Here is a 19,673-nt window from a genome sequence, read left to right as displayed (position 1 = left end):
GTAATGCCTCCAGAAGTTTCTTTATTGTATAAGATTGTTTTGGCTATCTTGGGTTTTTTGTTTTTCCATATAAAGTTGATTATTGTTCTCTCAAGGTCTATGAAGAATTTTGATGGGATTTTGATAGGGACTGCATTGAATCTATAGATTGTTTTTTGGTAGTATTGCCATTTTTACTATGTTGATCCTCCCAATCCAAGAGCAAGGGAGATCTTTCCATTTTCTGGTATCCTCCTCAGTTTCTTTCTTCAAAGACTTAATGTTCTTGTCAAATAGGTCTTTCACTTTCTTGGTTAGAGTTACCACAAGATATTTTATGCTATTTGTGGCTATCGTGAAAGGTGATGTTTCTCTGATTTCCCTCTCTGCTTCTTTATCCTTTGTGTATAGGAGGGCAAGCGATTTTTTGGAATTGATCTTGTATCCTGCCACATTACTAAAGGTGTTTATCAGCTGTAGGAGTTCTTTAGTAGAGTTTTTGGGGTCACTTATGTATACTATCATATCATCTGCAAATGACAAAAGTTTAACTTCTTCCTTTCCAATTCGAATCCCCTTGATCCCCTTATGTTGTCTTATTGCTATTGCTAGAACTTCAAGCACTATATTGAAGAGGTATGGAGAGAGTGGACAGCCTTGTCATGTTCCTGATTTTAGTGGAATGGCTTTGAGTTTCTCTCCATTCAATTTGATGTTAGCTGTCGACTTGCTGAAAATAGCTTTTATTATATTTAGGTATGATCCTTCTATCCCCAGTCTCTCCAACACCTTTATCATAAAGGGGTGTTAAATTTTGTCAAATGCTTTTTCAGCATCCAATGATATGATCATATGTTATTTTTTCTTTCAGTTTATTTATGTGATGGATTACATTGATAGATTTGCATATGTTGTCCCAGGGGTGGTTCAGTAGTTGATTGTTCATTTTCCATGAGTTTATAGACTTTCTGGGGGTAGAATTGTTGTTGAATTCTACCTTTATTCCATGGTGATCCAATAGTACACAGATGGGTCTTTCCTGATGATTTCACGGATGGTCTCAGCATGTTGTGTAGTTACAGGGAGTCAAGGTTTTAAATGCAATGCGAAAATGGGGATGTATAACCAAGATGCAGAAAAAAGGTCACTGGACTGTAAATTGAGACAAGGAAAATTCAGGATTAAAGGTAACCCTTATTAGAATAATAATGTCTATATCTCATGACAATACCTCACAGCACAGCTCTTTTAGCTGAATGCACTTGCTATCCTATGTCTGTCCCATTTTTGTGCTCAGACCCTTTAAGGAAACTTTGATGTATCATGTATTAACTAATCCTCACAACTTTCAAAGCTGGCAACTACTGATTTCTTTAGTTTTGTCATAGTTGTGCCCTTTTGAAAATTTCAATTTTAAATCTTATATTATTTGGTCTTTTTAGATTGCTCTTTCACGTATGCACATGAGGTTATCATTTTTATGTCTTTCATGATTTGATACTTCCAAGTTGTATTGGTAATCAATATTGCATCTTGAACAAGAACAATTTCTTTATCCACATACACATTGGAGATCATTTACATTGTTTCCTGTTTAGTCAATTATGAATAAATTTCTATATTCAGTCCTTTGAATGCATAAATTTTGAACTCTTCTGAGTAAATACCATCAGACATCAGATCTAGGTGTTTTGGCAATGAGATGTAAATGCCAAAGCCCCATCAAAGCTGATTCACCATATTTCAGTCCCATCAGCACTGGGTGTGGCTCTTCACCCTCCATCCTTGGTAGCATTTGGTGTCATGGGGAATTTATTCATCTACTGCAAAGGAACACTCTTGAGCTCAGTGTTTTCTCCAAAAGACACAGTGCAGAACATCATGCCATACACTGATAACTCTTCTGTATCTCTTCTTGGGTGAGATAATTCTTCTAATCATTTCCCTATTTTTTTTTAAACTGAGAAAAAACTTTGCTTTTGTAACATGAGGGCCAGCTTGTTGGGGTTTCTGTCCCAGCAGGTACCCCACAGCCAGCAAGTCCCAAAGAAAATCACACAGAGTCTACATTAGGTTATAAACTGATTGGCCCATTAGCTCAGTCTTCTTATTAACTAATTCTTACATCTTACGGTAACCCATAATTCTTGGCTGTGTTAGCCATGTGGCTCAGTACCTTTTCCAGTGGGGCAGGTTACATCTTGCTTCTCTGTGTTCTGGGCAGGACTGGAGAAATGGGCTTTCTCCTTCCTAGCCTTCTCCTGTTCTCACTGTCCTGCCTCTACTTCCTGTCTGGTTTACTCACCTATACTTCCTGCCTGGTCAATCAGCATTTTATTAAAATACATGATTGACAGACAACAGATAATTCTCCTGCACTAAGCTTTTGTAACTGATATTTGGAGCCCGGAAAGATGACTCAGTGATTAAGGGCATATACTATTTCTACAGAGAATCTTAGTTCATTTCAGCACCCATATCAAGTGACTCATAACCACTTGTAACTCCAGTGGGGATCAAACACTCTCTTCCAGCCTCTTCCAGGACCTGCAATCAAATTCACATGCTCACACACATGTACACAGACACACACATAATTAAACTTTCTGAACAAGTCTTTAAAATTAGTATGTAATGTCTTAGAGAAGTATAGGCAAACAAGTCTCAATGCAAAACCACTGAGATCTGAACATGAAGGGGATGTTGAACATTGATGTGTGGGATAAATTTTTTAATTCAAAATCCTGAGTTGTGACACCCATTCAAGCAGTGTGTAGTATCAGAGTGTGAGCTCTGAATAATTTGCCAATTGATCAGATGGCATGATCTATCAACTTTATCTAGATATTATAAGACATTTTGATTTAGTGAATACTTAATTTATCTTGTTCTAAGAAACTCTTGACCTACGTCTGTATCTTAAATAATGCTTTCTCATTATTATTTCTTTACACTATGAGGACTTAGATAATATGGAGGGAGAGGAGAAGAGAATTAGTTTTCTATTTTTTAACATATATTAAATAATTGTGGCTAGTTCTGTTTTAAGTTCAGAAAACTGCAGAATGAGTCAACAAGTAGCAAGGGGTACTATAATGTTGAATATGCCTAATTTTATACTAACATGTGAGTCAGGTTCACAGGAAGAATGTTAAAAATATAAACTCAACAAATTGCATGGTTGATGAATTAGAGGAATATTCGAAAAGGCACTGAGCCTGAAAAGCTGCCTCAAGGAGGCAAAGCTGCACCAGTCCTAATGGAGGATCAGGCCTGAGGAAGTGGCAGTGACAGTGGAGATCATGGGAAATATGGAAATCCAGCCCAGCTAGAGCTCCTGAATGAGCCATGGTGGCCAATCTCTCAAGTTGCTCAGCTCCTATTTATGTTTTTTTTTAAAGCACATAAAAATTTTGCGTACAAAATAAAATCTTCTTACATCAGCTCCTCATTAAGCTTCAGAGGAACTGAGCAATGAAAAGTTTGTAGCACCATAGTCCTGAAGGCAATTCAATATTAAAACAGTAAATATTAGTCTGTAAAAGGAATACAGGAAACGCTAACCAAACTATAATGTTTCCCATGATAGCTATTACAAAAGACAATAAAACATTACCTTGTATCTCATTCTTATATTCGTTCCTATTAATATAACCTTGAATTTGTTGGGGGAGAATGAGGTCCTGCTCTGCTATTTTCGAACATCTTGCAGCCAGGAATAACCTCCCGACATAGACAATACTAGTGAAACGCCAGCAATAGTCCAGCAGGAATTCAGAGACATAATTGGTTTCCCAATAGAAAGGCAAGAGAGCAGAGCTATTACCCCACCTAACTCCATCTCATTCTTGAATGCTTCTGTGATTTGTAACTGAGAACAAGCTGTCTTAATACTGCTAGAGTTCAAGCCATCTTCTCTGACAACACAGCCAGGCAGCTAAACACAGGCTAGGAACCGCAAATCTCCCCAATTACAGTAGGACAGGAAAGCAGTTCTATGGCTTCAAGATTAACAGGACTTTCTGATAATCACAGATACAGCTTTAATTGCTACCACTAATTGTGTTTGTTAAATGAATTGCCAAGCATAGCCTCATTTACTTCTTCTAAAGTATATTTTTATGCTCAGCATTCATGTTTCTAATGCAGTTGCTCTGAGCTCAATGAATAGGCAATAGGCACAGAAATAGGCAATGTTTATTGGACTCTTATGGGGCCAAGCAAAGGCCTAGAAATCATGTCAGCGATGTGCTGAGGTCAATGTGTTTGCCACTCATTGTACAGAAGAGGGTTCTGAGATACAGGAGAAGGGAAGCAGGAACCCATGGCCACATAGCTCAAAAGAAGCAGGGGAGGGTTTGACCTGGGCCACAGAAACTGACTGTAATCACTCCTTGGCGTGTGTCCTAAAACTAAGGAGCTATTCGATGGTTCCAAAGAAAAACTGGAATTTTGTGTACTATCTCTGAATCCTTCATAATCATTGCAAAAACAAGTTAATATAACCAAGTCTATATGTACAATGTGTACATAAATTTATATATTGTATAGAATATTACATATATATATATGTTTGAAACATGTCACACACATATTTATATTAGTATATGTGTTTTATATGCATGCAAGTTCACTATACATGCATTTTTATTGTTATCTTTTGAATAAATAGTCAACATTGATTGATAGACTGTTGGGAAATTATCATAATATTATTGAAAAAATAGTTCCTTTATAATCACTGGAATGGAGAACAGCTAAGTGACACAATTTTTATTCTTTTAGAATGCTATTTTAAGGGAAACAGTGACAGATTGTTAAGAGACCAAATTAAAGGACAACCTGCTAATTAAATTTATTGAACACAGTGTGTTTCTGTTTGTTTTGGAGACTGGGAGCTGTGCAAACAATTGGACACGGCCTCTGCAGCTGTCAAATGCTGTTCTTGAGTGGGAGCCCCATTTACTGTTATGGCAGAGTTTCAGTGTCCTGCTGAGGGAAGACACTCCCAGCAAGCTGCATTCCAGAACCCTAGCAGCTGCAGTCTGTCGGTTCAAGGCTGTGAGGAAGCAAGGAGCAGACTTCATAGTAAAAGAACTTGTATCAGATGAAGTAAGCAAGCATACTTCTTTAGTGAACACCACCTCACGCTTTACGTGTTGTGCTATGACTTACTTCACTGCTGACATTTCCTTAATCACTAATTGTAGTCATGTGATACCCCATGAGTGTGTAAATACATATGATAATGATGTTCCTATCAGCAGGGCTTCTTAGGATTTCTTCTTACTGATTTGATATCATTATTAAAGTATCAATACTTTGTTCTCTATTTTGGGGCCATGTTAACAAATAAATGCAAAATTCACATGTTTAAAAATGTTATTTTATACATTTATTATATATAATTTATATTTAATAGGTATCACATATGTGTATCCTGGAGAATATATATGCCATATATATTTACTATTTTACCTAAATAAACTGAATAAATTCCACACAGCAGGAGCATTTAAATCAATTTATAAATTATGTGAGATACACACCCAATTCATTAGCTTGCTGATTTATTTTTGATTTTAAGGAAGACTCCTTCATATCCTATTATTATATAAAATGGCATCATCACTCAAATGTCTACTTTGGTGGGTAAATGATAAATGTCATCACATTATCTGGCATTTAAATACTCAGTTCCCAGATGGTGGCCATTTGGGAAGGATTAGATGTGGCCTTGTTGGAAGATTTGTCACTGGGAGTTGCATGTGAGGTTTCAAAAGATTTACACCATTTTGGGTTAGTGTTCTCCACTTCCTATTTGTGGAATCAATATCTGAGCTCTGAACTGCTGCCCCAAATAATTCCCTCCTTCTATAAATTGCCTGGGTTGTGTTGTCTTATCACAGATATAGAAAAGTAACTAATGAAGCTACTCTCCTATTCTCTATCTTCTCAGTTTTTTCCAGTGAATCTAGAGTTTTCTGTGTGGATTTGTTTCCATATTCATATCCTTTAGAATGGACGTTTCTCTTCGACACTGATGTAGATTTAGCACCTTGAGTGTTGTGTAACATTTTTAGGTACTTACAGGATGTTCAGTGATCAAACTAATGAGTACAATGTTCTGAATTTTTTGTGAACCGAATTACTGAGCAGTGAAAATGCTTATGACTACCAAATGCACAATGGATGGTTCATTTCACATTTGTGCACTGTGGGAACCACAGCATGTGATTAGCTTCACCACACAATTCCATTCCTTTCTTCCTCCACTTTGACTTCACAGTTTAATCTGGAAAGTAAGGAAATCACATTTAATAGTCAAATTCAATGCTTTTTAGAATTATTTTGACAATTCCAAGTCATTAAGTCATTGAAGTAAGTATATATAAAGTTTATTATGTTTGATTACAACATAATGTGCCTTACGTAGAACGTATATAATTACAACATAGAATTTTGTTTAAAATTCAGTCACAAGGTCTGGTGAATACTTACTATAATAATGGTTAAATACAGATAATTAATTATTATTTTTTGTCTTTTGCTGACTACATCCCATTAAGTTACGTTGTCTATACAATATCAAGAGAACGTAGAAAAGTGTTTAGCAAGATTTCTTCTCTCACACCTGAAGCAGTAGACCTGAAAGTATTCAAAACACAAGGGCAGCTCTGTGAAGAGGGGACTTACAAGATCGTTTGGTACTCAGTGTTGGACTGGAGAGCTAATAAATTATAAGAAGAAAAACAGAACTTTCATTGCCTGAATTTTCCTCGGGAGATTTGAACAAATATCCACTCTCTTCAGGTAGTGAAACAAAGACAGAGATCAAAGAAAAAGTTCAATGGGTGCCTAGTTTAAGGATTCAGTGAGTTTGCTAGAGTAGCTTCCAGGATGGGTTAGCATTTAGAGGAGCATGGGTGACTCAATGTGTCAGTATCACCAAAACCCCATACCAGCATGGGTCATGACAAATGAAAGCTGTGTCCCTGGAACTCCCCACACAACGTCCAGGCTAGACAACAGGTCAGAGTCCTTCCTTCCAGTGGATCTCACCATGGGCAGGGAATGTGTAAATCTTAAATTTCAAGATTTCCTGACACTTGTGAATCATATCAAGGGTCTTGTAGGTTTTTTTTTAACTTTTAAGAGTCTTATTTACATCCCTTTAATATATGATGTCTAAATTTAGAGGAAATTGCTACATACATTCACCCATTAAAAGTTTTATGAGGCTAAAGGGACATCTTCCTCTGATCAAGTGGCCATCATCCTATGGCTAAAAGGATGGGCACTAAATCTGATCATGAGCCTCATGTACTTCACATTCCTGGAAGAGGCTTCAGTTTTCACTATATATGGCGGTGGTTCCTTCCTAAGTTATACTTACAATTTTGGTGAACTCCTATTTTTTATTTCAAGTGAGTGTTAATATACTATTTCACATGATTTATAAAACATGACATGGATATTTTTGGTATTATTTCAGATATGGCTGCTGGGCATAAAATACTTTATTTTGAAGTACGAACAAAAGTTCATCATATTTAATTTAAAATTAAGTATCAAACATAGCAAATCTGTCTATAAATATATTTACAATGGCATGGCTTCTCATGATTATTTAGATACTTTAAATTTTTTTTTGAAATGTTTAGTGTATATCATGGGCTTTCCTGAAACTCTTTCTATAGCTCAGGATGTCCTAGAATATCTGATATTGTTGCATCAGCTTCCAAAGTTCTTGTTCACAGGTAATGCTGCCACAGACAGGCTGTTTTCTGTGATTAGTTGCATGCCTCTACCTCTAACAATTAGACTTAGATTAATGTTCTCTGTATTTTGTCATTTAGGCAAATTACATGTAGAAACAAATCTTTTAAAGTATTTTCTAATGATGTTAATTACTTTAAATATTATTTTTGTTGGGGAGTTAGAGAGATGGCTGACACGTTAAGAGCACTGGCTTTCAAATCTAAGGATAGTAGGTATAGAAGAAGGAGAAGAAGTTCAACTCAATAGCACAGAAAATATATTTAACAAAATCATCAAAGAAAACTTTTCCAACCTAATGAAAGATATGCCTATGAAGATGCAAGAAATTTATAGAGTACCAAATAGATTGGATCAAAAATAAAATAGTTTTCTCACCACATAATAATCAAAACATTAAACATACAGAGTAAAGAAAGAATATTAAGAGCTGCAAAGGAAAAAGGCCAAGTAACATATAAAGGTAGACCTATCAGAAACAACCTGACTTCTACTTGATGACAATGAAAGCCAGAAGGTAATGGTCAAATGTTATGCAGACATTAATAGACCACGGATACCAGCCCAGACTACTATACCCAGCAAAAACTTTCAATCACCATAGAAGGACAAAACAAGATATTTCACTGTCGACGTCTAGTGCGTCTGGGTCCCTGGGCAAGGGTCGCGAACAAACCAGGACACAGGGGATGCAGAGCAAAAGCAGCACATGCAACTGCACGCTGCGCATTTATTAAGCAATCCTTTTATACACTTTGGAAACAATTGCTTCAGTCAACAGTTTTATCTAAAAGAGGAACGATAGATCATGAGCTAACCAACGACTTATTTAGATGATGCACACAAGGCAGCTTAACGTAGAAAGGGTGGTCTGAGGGCTTGCAAAACATCCTGGCCTATTTTAAACAAGGGTCTCCAGAGATGTGATCTAACCGTTCCAATATAATCTAAGACTTCCTTCAGTAAGCAGAACAGTTGGTTCAAACTGAGACTGTGCCTCAGGGCAGCCACTTCCGCAAACCACAGGGTATGTGAAACTTGCAACTTAGAAACAAGGCCAGAGGACTTGTCACTCTGAAATGTCCTATAGCATTCAGTGGAACTTCTCTTAGATTCCAAGACAGTACTCAACACCTCCCCTGGCACGGGTGGCACAATTCCTACATATTATATCACAGTCTCCAAATCTCCACAAAGTCCTTCCTTTTTCTTTAGATTTTTAAAAAGTACAGCCTTCCACAGGGTGACCAGAGAGCTATGTGTGGGCCAAATGCAAGCAAAATATAAAATAGTGAGCAGGAGTAAGAGCACGAGCAATACAATCCCCATGCCTCCTGCAGTGTGGGACAAACTCTGTAAAAGACCTCGAGGGTCCAATCCTTCCAGCAGCTTCAGGAATGCATTGGCCAACGCCAGAACATCATCATGATCAAACTGTCGGCCTAATACCTCTTGTATGTTTAACTGTAAGCTTTTAATAGTCTTAGAGGCCCGACCGAATGGGGCCATGGCGGCAGAGGTGGCAGCGGCTGCCACATGGCGGGAGTGGGCGGGGCAGAGCGGAGCAGAACCAGGACGGGGAACCGGGGAACCGGGGAACCGGGGAACCGGGGAACCGGGGAACCGGGGAACCGGGGAACCGGGGAACCGGGGAACCGGGGAACCGGGGAACCGGGGAACCGGGGAACCGGGGAACCGGGGAACCGGGGAGGAGGAGAAGCCGGTGGCAGAGCGGTGGCCCGGTGTGCGCGTGCGCCCACCCAGATCTTCTCACAGATAGATCCCTGTGGCGGGCAGGCAGGGAGGAGGAGAACACCCTACTACGAGGTGGGAGAGAGAGAGAGAGAGAGAGAGAGAGAGAGAGAGAGAGAGAGAGAGAGAGAGAGAAAGAGAGAGAGAGAAAGAGAGAGAAGTAGAAAGAGAGAGAGGGGAGAGAGAGAGAGAGAGAGAGAGAGAGAGAGAGAGAGAGGGAGAGACTCGTGGGTGGGTGAGAGATAGGATCTCTTTACTGCGGCGTCCTGTTCCCGGGAAAGAGAAGAGCTGTTTTCTGGGACCGACCGCTCATCGAGGGGGAACACGGGTCCAGAAACATTGTCTGTGTGTGTGTGTGTGTGTGTGTGTGTGTCTGTCTCCCGTGGGAAGCAAACACTCGTGTTCCGGAGAATGGGTCGCGCAAAAGTGTCAGGACCTGAGAGAGAGAGTGGGTCTTCCACCGGCTCATGTGTGTGCTGTGAGACACAGCCGCCTTCCTCGTTCTCACGCATCCCGTGTCCCCCAGGCAGACGCTGATCCTCACGGTCGCTCGCTCCCACACCACGGGACCCCATTAGAGAAAGAAGGAAGGGGGTCCCGTCCGAGAAAGCGATTTTTTAGAGGGACTAAGGCCTGGTCCGAACCGGAGAGAGAGACTGCATGTTTCACCGGCTCATTCGTGTGTGAAAACACTGGATCCTTTTCACACACCGCCTCCTCCCCCTCCTCCTCCTCCTCCCCCTCCTCCTCCTCCTCCCCCTCCTCCTCCTCCTCCCCCTCCTCCTCCTCCTCCCCCTCCCCCCCTCCTCCTCCCCCTCCTCCCCCCTCCCCCTCTCCCTCCTCCTCCCCTTCCTCCTCCTCCCCCTCCTCCTTCTCCCCCTCCCCCCTCCTCCTCCCCCTCCTCCCCCTCCCCCTCTCCCTCCTCCTCCCCTTCCTCCTCCTCCCCTCCTCCTCCTCGTCCTCCTCCTCCCCCTCCTCCACCTCCCCCTCCCCCTCCTCACCCTCCCCCTCCCCCTCCTCATCCTCCCCCTCCTCCTCCCCCTCCTCCTCCCCCTCCTCCTTCCCCTCATCCTCCCCCTCCTCCTCCCCCTCCTCCTCCCCCTCCTCCTCCCCCTCCTCCTCCCCTTCCTCCTTCCCCTCCTCCTCCCCCTCCTCCCCCTCCTCCTCTCCCTCCCCCCTCCTCCTCCCCCTCCCCCTCCTCCTCCACCTCCCCGTCCCCCTCCTCCTCCACCTCCCCCTCCCCCTCCTCCTCCCCCTCCTCCTCCTCCTCCCCCTCCTCCTCCTCCTCCCCCTCCTCCTCCTCCTCCCCCTCCTCCTCCTCCCCCTCCTCCTCCTCCTCCCCCTCCTCCTCCCTGCACAAGTTGACGGGACCCCTATAGAGAAGGGGGTTCTCTCAGAGGAATCAAATTTTAGAGGGGGGGATTTCAAAATTCTAGAGAGCGGATGCTGGAGTGCAGAAGTGCCTCTGAAACCGGCTCATGTGTGAGAAATGGCATTGCTCTAACATATTCTGTTCCAGGCAGACGCTTTTCCTCACAGTACACGTAAAGGGGAACTTAACTAAAGGGGGGGCTTTATAAAAAAAAATCAATTTTTAAGGGGGGGCCTATTTCTGTGAGAGAGGGAGAGAGTGCTTTTTTATAACTGGCCTGTGTGTGAAAAATTGTATTGTTCTAACAGGTCCTCCCGCGGGTGCTGGGTGCCGAGTCCCCACGCGATGCCCTCTCTCTTTTTTCTCTCTCTCCCTAGGTGGGGATACGCCATGCGGTCGGGAAAACCCTGGGCGTCACGTTGCCGCGTGTGCTTTCCCGTGTTCAATAAAATCCTTCCCCTGCACCCGGTGTCTGTCATGTGGTCTCTTCCTGCGCTCACGCGTGGGCGCCATCGGTGTTCTGTGTGATCCAGATGCTGGCTGATCCAGGTGCTGCGTGCTGGGTGATTTGGGCGCTGGGTGCTGGATAATCCGGTTACTTGGTGATCCCCTTGCTGGGTGAATCAGGTCCTGGGTGATCCAGGTGCTGTCTGATCGGAGTGCTGGGTGATCTGTGTGCAGGGTGATCAGAGTGCTGGGTGATCCTGGTGCTGGGTGATCAGAGTGCTGGGTGATCAGGGTGCTGGTTGATCCGGGTTCTGCCCTCAGTCCCTCCCGCCCCTCCCCCTCCTCTCTGGCCATGACTGGCTCTGACTGGATCATCCCGGATTGACCCAGTTTCCTGCACCTGGCCAGCCGGGGAGAAGATGGCGGAGGCTGTGGAGGGGAACCTGGAGGACGGAGATTTCCGCCTCCTCATGGACTACATGCACGGCTTCATGGTCTCGCAGGTAGGTGCTGGGTGCTCAGTCCTCCCCCGGTGCTGGGTGCTCAGTCCCCCCCCGGGTGCTGTGCTCAGTACCCCCCCTGTGCTGAATGTTTAGTAGCCCAGGTATTATGCTGAGCATACCCAGGGTAGGGTTCTGTTCACTGAATCCTCCCCAGGGTGTTGGGTGCTCAGTCTCCCCCCAGGGCAGGGTGCTGTGCTCAGTCCTTCCCCGGGTGCTGTGAGCTGACTCTTCCCTGGTGCTGGGTGCCGAATCCCCCTGAGTGCTGGGTTCTGAGTCTTCCCCCAAGTACTGGGTTCCGAGTTCCCCCACGGATGCTGGGCTCAGTCCCCCCGCCCCGCCCCCAGGTCCTTTTCGTGGCCTCCGACCTGGGCCTGTTCGAGGCCCTGGCCCCAGGTCCTCTGGATGCCACTGCAGTCGCCTGGGCCCTGGGTTTGAGTCCTCATGGGACACGGCTGCTGCTGGATGCTTGCACCGCCCTGGGTCTCGTGCAGGCTGGGGACGGCGGCGGCGGAGAAGGTGACGCCATGGCAGGGGTGGGTCCTGGGATGCTGCGTCATAGGGGCCTGGACTTGGGCGATGACATCACGGGGTGGGGCAAGGGGTGTGGCGTCATAGGGGGCGTGGTCTGGTGGTGTTTGAGCAGGGCCAGGGGAAGATGATGTGGGCGGGGCCTTGGGCATGCTGAGCAGATGACGTCATCTCCCGGTCCCGCCCCTCCGCAGACCCTGCCTTCTCCCTCACGCGGCTCTCGCGCCTGTTCCTGCTGGCGGGCAGCCCCCTGTCTCAGCGCTCGATGCTGCGCTACCTGGCGGGGACGACAATGCGTTGCTGGGGCGAGCTGGGAAGGGCTGTGCGGTAGGGGCGGGGCTTCCGGTTGGTGTGGGTGGGGCATCAGGTGTGCATGCCTTCCGGGCACCACAGTTCTCCCATCATCCCCTTGGACACCGGCCCGACCACCTCCCTCGGCCCTGCCCACAGGGAGGGGTGGAACCAGTACCCACGCGCGGTAGGCGTGGCCACGAGGGAGCCATTTGAGGCCATTTACAGGTGACATCTGGGGACCTGTCAATCATCCTCTCTCATTCCTCCCTTCCCTGTCAATCATCTCTGTGATCCCACCCACCCCTGTCAATCATCTGTGTTCCCTCCCACTCCTGTCAATCACTCCTGGGAATCACGCCCACCCCTGTCACTCAAGCCCGAGGCCCTGCCCCTCACTGAGGCCCCATCCCCAGGTCGGAAGCGGAGCGCCTGCTCTTCATGCGCGCCCTGCAGGAGACGTGGAGCATGTACGGGGAACGGGTGCTGGCGGCCTTTGACCTCTCAGAGTTCCGGGTTATCTGCGATGTTGGTGGTGAGCCGAGCCCCCTGAGTGCTGCGATGAGTACTCCTGGGTACTGTGCTGATTCCTCCTGGGTGCTGTGCTGAATCCTCCCTTCTGTGGGTGCTGCACTGGGTCCTCCCTCCTCTGGATCCTGCGCTGAGTCCTCCCTCCTCTTGGTGATGTGCAGAGTACTTCCGGGTGCTGCGTTGAGTCCTCTTTTCCCCCGGGTGCTGCGCTGAGTCCTCCCTTCCCATGGGTGCTGCACTGTGTCCTCCCGGGTGCTGGACTGAGTCCCCCGGGTGCTGTGCTGAGTCCTCCTGGGTGCTGTGCAGAGTCCTCCCGGGTGCTGCACTGAGTCTTCCTGGGTGCTGTGCTGAGACCCCCTACCCCCAGGTGGTTCCGGATCCCTGGCCGCGGCCTGCGCCCGCCTCTACCCCACCAGCTCTGTCTCCGTGTTCGACACCCCTGAGGTCATCGCTGCTGCCCGTGCCCACTTCCAGCATCCACTGGGGGCCCCGCCCATCCGCTTCCTGGGAGGTGGGAGAGGGGTGGGGCCTGGGGCCATTAGTTACCCTGGGGGCGGGGATATTGCAGGTTGCCTGAGGATCACTTCCTGTACCCGATGGGCAAATCCCAGCTCTGCCTGTCAATCTCACACACATACCGTTTTCCCGTCTCATGACCCCACCCCATGAACCCCTGATCCCCCGAACCCACCCCCAGGTGACTTCTTCCGGTCCCACCTACCACAAGCCGACCTCTACATCCTGGCCCGGGTCCTGCATGACTGGACAGACGCAGACGCCGCCCGGCTGTTGGGGAGGATCGGGCACGCGGGAGGGCAGGGTCAGCTGGGTCAGCGTGGTCAGGGAGGGTCACATGGGGGGTCACTCAGGGGTCACAGGGTTTAAACAGGGCTCACAGGGGTCACAGGGTTCATGGGATCAGCGGTCACATGGGGGTCACCCAGGGCTCATGGGGTAACAGCTGTTATCAAGTTCACTTAGGGGTCACAAAGGTCACATAGGGGTCACTCAGGGGCCACCCAGGGGTCACTCACCCAGAAGTCACCCAAGGGTCACTCTGTTCCCCACTCAGGCGCAGCACTGCTGCTGGTAGAGGCCGTGCTGGACCCAGGGGGTCAGGGCCCGGTGCACACAACGCTGCTGTCGTTGACGATGCTGGTGCAGACAAACGGTCGCGAGCGCACAGAGGCTGAGTACCGGGCCATGGCCGCCGCTGCTGGCTTCGTCCGCTGCTTCGACCGCCGCCAGACTGGGGGCAACCTCGATGTCATGCTGGCACGGAAATAGCATCACCCGCGGGGGGAGGGCAGAGCAGGATGAATAAAGCTGGCCGCGGGCCACTTCCTGTCCGTGAGGGACCCACTTCTGTCCATCCTCGGATGCATTTCCTGTCCATGAGGGACCCACTTCCTGTCCATCAAGGACCAACTTCCTGTGAACGGGAGACCCACTTACTGTACCTCAGGGACCCACTCCATGTACATCCTGTGATCCACTTCCTGTCCATCTGGGAACCACTTCTTATCCTTCCTGAAATCCATTTCCTGTTCATGAGGAACCCACGTCCTGCCCCTCAGGGACCCATATCCTGCCCATCCTAGGATCCACTTCCTTTCTATCCGGGACCCACTTCCTGTGTACTTGAGACCCACTTTCTGTCCCTGATGGACCAACTTCCTGTGCATCCTGGATCCACTTCCTGTATATCCGGAATCTACATCCTGTCTCTCAGGGACCCACTCCCTATCCATCCTGTGATCCATTTCCTGTCCACCTGGGATCCACTTCGTGTTTATCTGGGATCCACTACTTGTCCCTCAGGGATCCAATTCCTGTCCAATCCTTTCCCAAAACATCTGTCATCTCTGTAATCACTTCCAGTCACAGGAGCATGGAGCGCTAGGATATGGAGTATTGGACACCCACTTCCTGTCACTGACACAAAGGACTCTGGGACTTGTGGTCCTGTCACTGTCTCTGTCATCATCCCAGTCATCATCTCCGTCATCTCCGGTCAGATGACATCATCTCAGTCATCATCACTCATCTCAGTCAGTGGTCATCATCCACTTCCGGTCACGGAACCAGGAAATGCTGAGAGAAGTAGTCTTTATTACTCACATCTGGTCATAGACACAAAGGACTCTGGACCTGTAGTCCTGTCATTGTCTCTGTCATTTTCTCTGTCATTGTCTCCATCATCTCGATGCCATCATCTCTGTCATCTGTCAGGGTAACTTCTGGTCAGGGAACCCGGGAATGCTGGGAGATGTAGTCTTTGTTACCCACATCTGGTCATAGGCACAAAGGATTCTTGACCTGTAGTCCTGTCATTGTCTCTGTCATTTTCTCTGTCATCATCTCTGTCATCTATCAGGGTCACTTCCGGTAATGGCACCAGGGAATGCTGGGAAATTTAGTCTTAGGCACTATCTTCCGGTCACTGACACAAGGGACCCTGGGACTTGTAGACCTGTCATTGTCTCTATCATTGTCTCTGTCATCAACTCTGTTATCATCTCTGTCATCTGTCAGGGTCAATTCCTGTAACACCCGAATCTGCTGCTACCTTCTCAGTATGGGTCACGCACCTCCATACCTTATGCGAGTTTGGGCAAAGGCCTGGAGATTGAACAAAGACACAAGAGACCAGGGTCATTCGACAAGAAATCACTGAATGCCACTTTATTCAGCTTAATGGCAAGCTAATATACCTTGGCCCAGTAAAAGAATTCCCACATGACCTGGCGTCATATGGGACCTGGCGCCATATGAGTTCCTTCCCAGGCAGGGAGTTGGGGGCTGAGAGCAGAGGGGAGAGAGAACTTGGCGCCTTGTAGGAATTCTCCCAGGCAGGTGGGAAATTACCATACCAAAGATGAACAATGCCCTACAGCTAAATCACCAGGCTATGGCAGAGTGAGCACAGGAATTAGCAGGAAGCTTTAGCTGACTGAGCAGAATAATCCTTGAGACGCACCCCAGGGAGTAAGGGGAGACCAGAGCCCTACAAATTCCCGTCATAGCACCAGGGAATGCTGAGAGATATAGTCTTAGATACCCACTTCTTGTTACAGACACAAAGAACTCTGGGACTTGTAGTCCTGTCATTGTCTGGGTCATTGTCTCTGTCATCATCTCAGTCATCATGTCTGTCATCTGTCAGCATCACTTCTGGTCATGGCACCAGGGAATTCTGGGAGATGTAGTCTTAGATACCCACTTCTCAAGAAACAGAGGGCTCTGGGACTTGTAGTCCTGTCTTTGTCTCTCTCATTGTCTCAGTCATCATCTCTCTTATCATCTCTGTCAACATCTCAGTCATCATCTCTGTCATCTGTCAGGGTCATTTCTGGTCATGGCACCAGGGAATGCTGGGAAATGTAGTCTTAGTAAGCCACTTCTGGTCATAGTCACAAAGGACTCTGGGACTTGTAGTCCTGTCATTGTCTCTGTCACTGTCTCTGTCAACATCTAAGTCATCATGTCTGTCATCTGTCAGGCTCACTTCCTATCACGGAACCAGTGAATCCTGGGAGATGTAGTCTTTCTTACCCACGTCTGGTCATAGAAACAAAGGACTCTGGGACCTGTAGTCCTGTCATTGATTCTGTCATTGTCTTTGTCGTCGTCTCTGTCATCATCCTTGTCATCATCTCTGTCATCTGTCAGGGTCACTTCTGGTAATAGCACCAGGGAATGCTGGGAGATGTAATCTTAGACACTAACTTCCGGTCACTGACACAAGGGACTTTGGGAATTGTTTTCCTGATATTGTCTCTGTCATTGTCTTTGTCATCATCTCTGTCATCACTTCTGTCATTTGTCAGTTTCACTTCCAGTCATGACACCAGGGATTGCTGGGAGATGTAGTCTTAGATACCCTCTTCTGGTCAAAGACACAAAGGACTCTGGGACTTGTAGTCCTGTCATTTTCTTTGTCATCATCTCAGTCATCATCTCTGTCATCTGTCAGGGTCACTTCTTGTCACGGGAGCAGGTAATGCTGGGAGATACAGTCTTATATACCCACTTCTGGTCACAGACGAGGAACTCTGGGACTTGTAGTCCTGTCATTGTCTCTGTCATCATCACTGCCATCATCTCTGTCATCTATCAGAGTCACTTCTGGTCAGGGAACCAGGGAACGCTGGGAGATGTAGTCTTAGATACCCACTTCTTCTCAAGAAACAGAGGGCTCTGGGACTTGTATTCCTGTCTTTGTCTCTCTCATTGTCTCGGTCATCATCTCTCTTATCATCTCTGTCAACATCTCGGTCATCATCTCTGTCATCTGTCAGGGTCATTTCTGGTCACGGCACCTGGGAATGCTGGGAGATTTTTAGTCTTAGTAACCCACTTCTGGTCATAGACACAATGAGCTCTGGAAATTGCAGTCCTATTATTGTCTCTGTCATCATCTCAGTCATCATCTCTGTCATCTGTCAGGGTCACTTCTGGTCATGGCACCAGGGATTGCTGGGAGATATAGTCTTATATACGCATTTCCGGTCACAGACTCAAGGGACTCTGGGATTTGTAGTCCTGTCATTGTCTCTGTCATCAACTCTGTCATCATCTCTGTCATCTGACAGGTTCACTTTGGGTCACAGCACAAGGAAATGCTGGGAGATGTAGTCTAGATACCCAGTACTGGTCACAGACACAAAGGACTCTGGGAATTGTAGTTCTCTCATTGTCTCTGTCATTGTCTCTGTCATCAGGATCACTTCTGGTCACGGCGCCAGGGAATGTCGGGAGATGTAGACTTAGATACCCACTACGTGTCAGAGACACAAAGAACTCTAGGACTTAGAGTCCTGTTATTGTCTCTGTCATCATCTCAGTCATCATCTCTGTCATCTCAGGGTAACTTCTGGTCAAGACATCATGGAATGCTGGTAGATGTAGTCTTTATTACCCACCTCTGGTCATAGACACAAAGGATTCTGAACCAGTAGTCTGTAACATGAGGCCAACCTTGTCTGTAACAGGTTTCTGTTTCACCCGGTACCCCACAACCGGCAAACCCCAAAGAAAATCACACACAGGATTCCATAAGGTTATAAACTGATTGGCCCATTAAGTCAGGCTTCTTGTTAACTCTTATAACTTATGTTACCCCATTATTCTCATTTACATTAGCCACATGGCTCCGTACCTTTCTCAGCTGGGCAAGTTACATGCTGCCTCTTCAGTGGTCTGCACAGGAGTGGCTGAGGAATCTCACTGCTTCCCAGAATTCTCCTGTTCTCATTGCATCACCTCTACTTCCTGTCTGGTTTTCCTGCCTATACTGCCTGCCTGGCCAATCAGCGTTTTATTAAAATATGATTGACAGAATGCAGACAATTCTCCCGCATCATTTCCCTCTTTTTTTTTAAACAAAGGAAAATACCCATAGTCCATTTGTTGGGAATGTGGGCGTAGTATTTCAGGCTACTTCCTGCTGGTTGGGGGTGCTGATAATCTTATGGAGACCTAAAGAAAATTTAGAGTTACAATCAAGTCCTGACTGAAGTATCCTGTGAGTCTTGATCATCTCAGGCAGCAGTTTTGAATCTGTTCTGGATGTAGAACTCAGACATCTGGGCCATCTGTTCCTGTTGGAGATTTCTCAGGTGGTCTCCCTTGATGGAACCTGATTTTTCTTAACTCAGAATGAATCTACAGCTTCTCATTTTCTGTGGAAACAAAAGCAAAATCTCTACTCCAAAGTAACATACCTTTTGACTTCAATTTTGAAGCCAAGGTATTTTCAAAGTACCTATCTTGGATTAATTCTGCAGCATTTATAAGCAAATATGTTTTAGCAGCTGTTGCTACTTCCTCAGCAATCAAACAATTCAAAGAGAGCATAATAACATACAGTATCAAGATTCTCTGTGTATTTTCCATCTTTGTGCATCTTTACTTTAACCTCTATTTCTTTTATTTTTACTTTTACTTTTTGAGACAGGTTCTCTGTATATCTTTGTCCTGAAATAAGACTGTAGACCAGGCTGTCCTTGAACTCACAGAGATCTATCTGTCTCTGCCTCCCAGGCATTGGGATTAAAGGCATGTGCTACCACACCTTGAAGTCACAGAGGTCAATCTCTACCTCTGTCCCTTGAAGTCACAGAGGTCAATATGCCTCTGCCTCTCAGGCATTGGGATTAAAGGTGTGTACCAGCACACCCGATATCTCCCTTTCTTCTTTTTTTATTTTTAATGACTAACCTTTTAGCCTACATATATTTTTAACACACTGCAAACCATTTAGAGGTTTTCTTCATCTTTGAATCTCTCTTTACTGCATATCTCTCTTTTTCTAACCACGTGAGTCTTTAATTTACTAAGCAATATGGAGAGCCGTGGCTTTGATGGCTAGATCCAGTCCATTCCTTAGCTTTCCAGCCTCATGTCTGAGATACCAGCCAGAGCTGCAGTTCACTGCCACAATTCTATGGCGTTTCAAGGTCCTTGCTGGCAAGCAAGCTGTAGTATTC

At 46.2% G+C, this 19,673-nt stretch overlaps 1 protein-coding gene across 1 annotated transcript; it reads left to right on the top strand.

Moving 5' to 3' along the window:
• Window positions 1-11,748: 11,748 nt before the first annotated feature.
• Asmt (acetylserotonin O-methyltransferase) lies at window positions 11,749-14,469 on the top strand. The gene is made up of 8 exons (XM_087901372.1): window positions 11,749-11,832; window positions 12,177-12,348; window positions 12,555-12,687; window positions 12,811-12,879; window positions 13,068-13,186; window positions 13,550-13,693; window positions 13,880-14,020; window positions 14,255-14,469. Exons 1-8 carry the CDS (start codon window positions 11,749-11,751, stop codon window positions 14,467-14,469), a joined length of 1,077 nt encoding a protein of 358 aa, XP_087757498.1.
• Window positions 14,470-19,673: the final 5,204 nt, after the last annotated feature.

The sequence above is a fragment of the Myodes glareolus genome, chromosome 24 (genome assembly GCF_982192425.1).
Source record: "Myodes glareolus chromosome 24, mMyoGla1.1, whole genome shotgun sequence".
Classification (NCBI taxonomy): domain Eukaryota; kingdom Metazoa; phylum Chordata; class Mammalia; order Rodentia; family Cricetidae; genus Myodes; species Myodes glareolus.
The sequence above is the reverse complement of the archived record's forward strand: the minus strand, read 5'-3'. Positions and strand labels throughout refer to the sequence as shown.

Bases quoted from the DNA above. Each gene is read 5' to 3' on its own strand.
- Asmt (XM_087901372.1), top strand. From the start codon at position 11,749: ATGGCGGAGGCTGTGGAGGGGAACCTGGAGGACGGAGATTTCCGCCTC. The intron at 12,688-12,810 runs GTAGGGGCGGGG...CCCTGCCCACAG, and splicing joins GAGCTGGGAAGGGCTGTGCG to GGAGGGGTGGAACCAGTACC. The intron at 13,694-13,879 runs GTGGGAGAGGGG...ACCCACCCCCAG, and splicing joins GCCCATCCGCTTCCTGGGAG to GTGACTTCTTCCGGTCCCAC.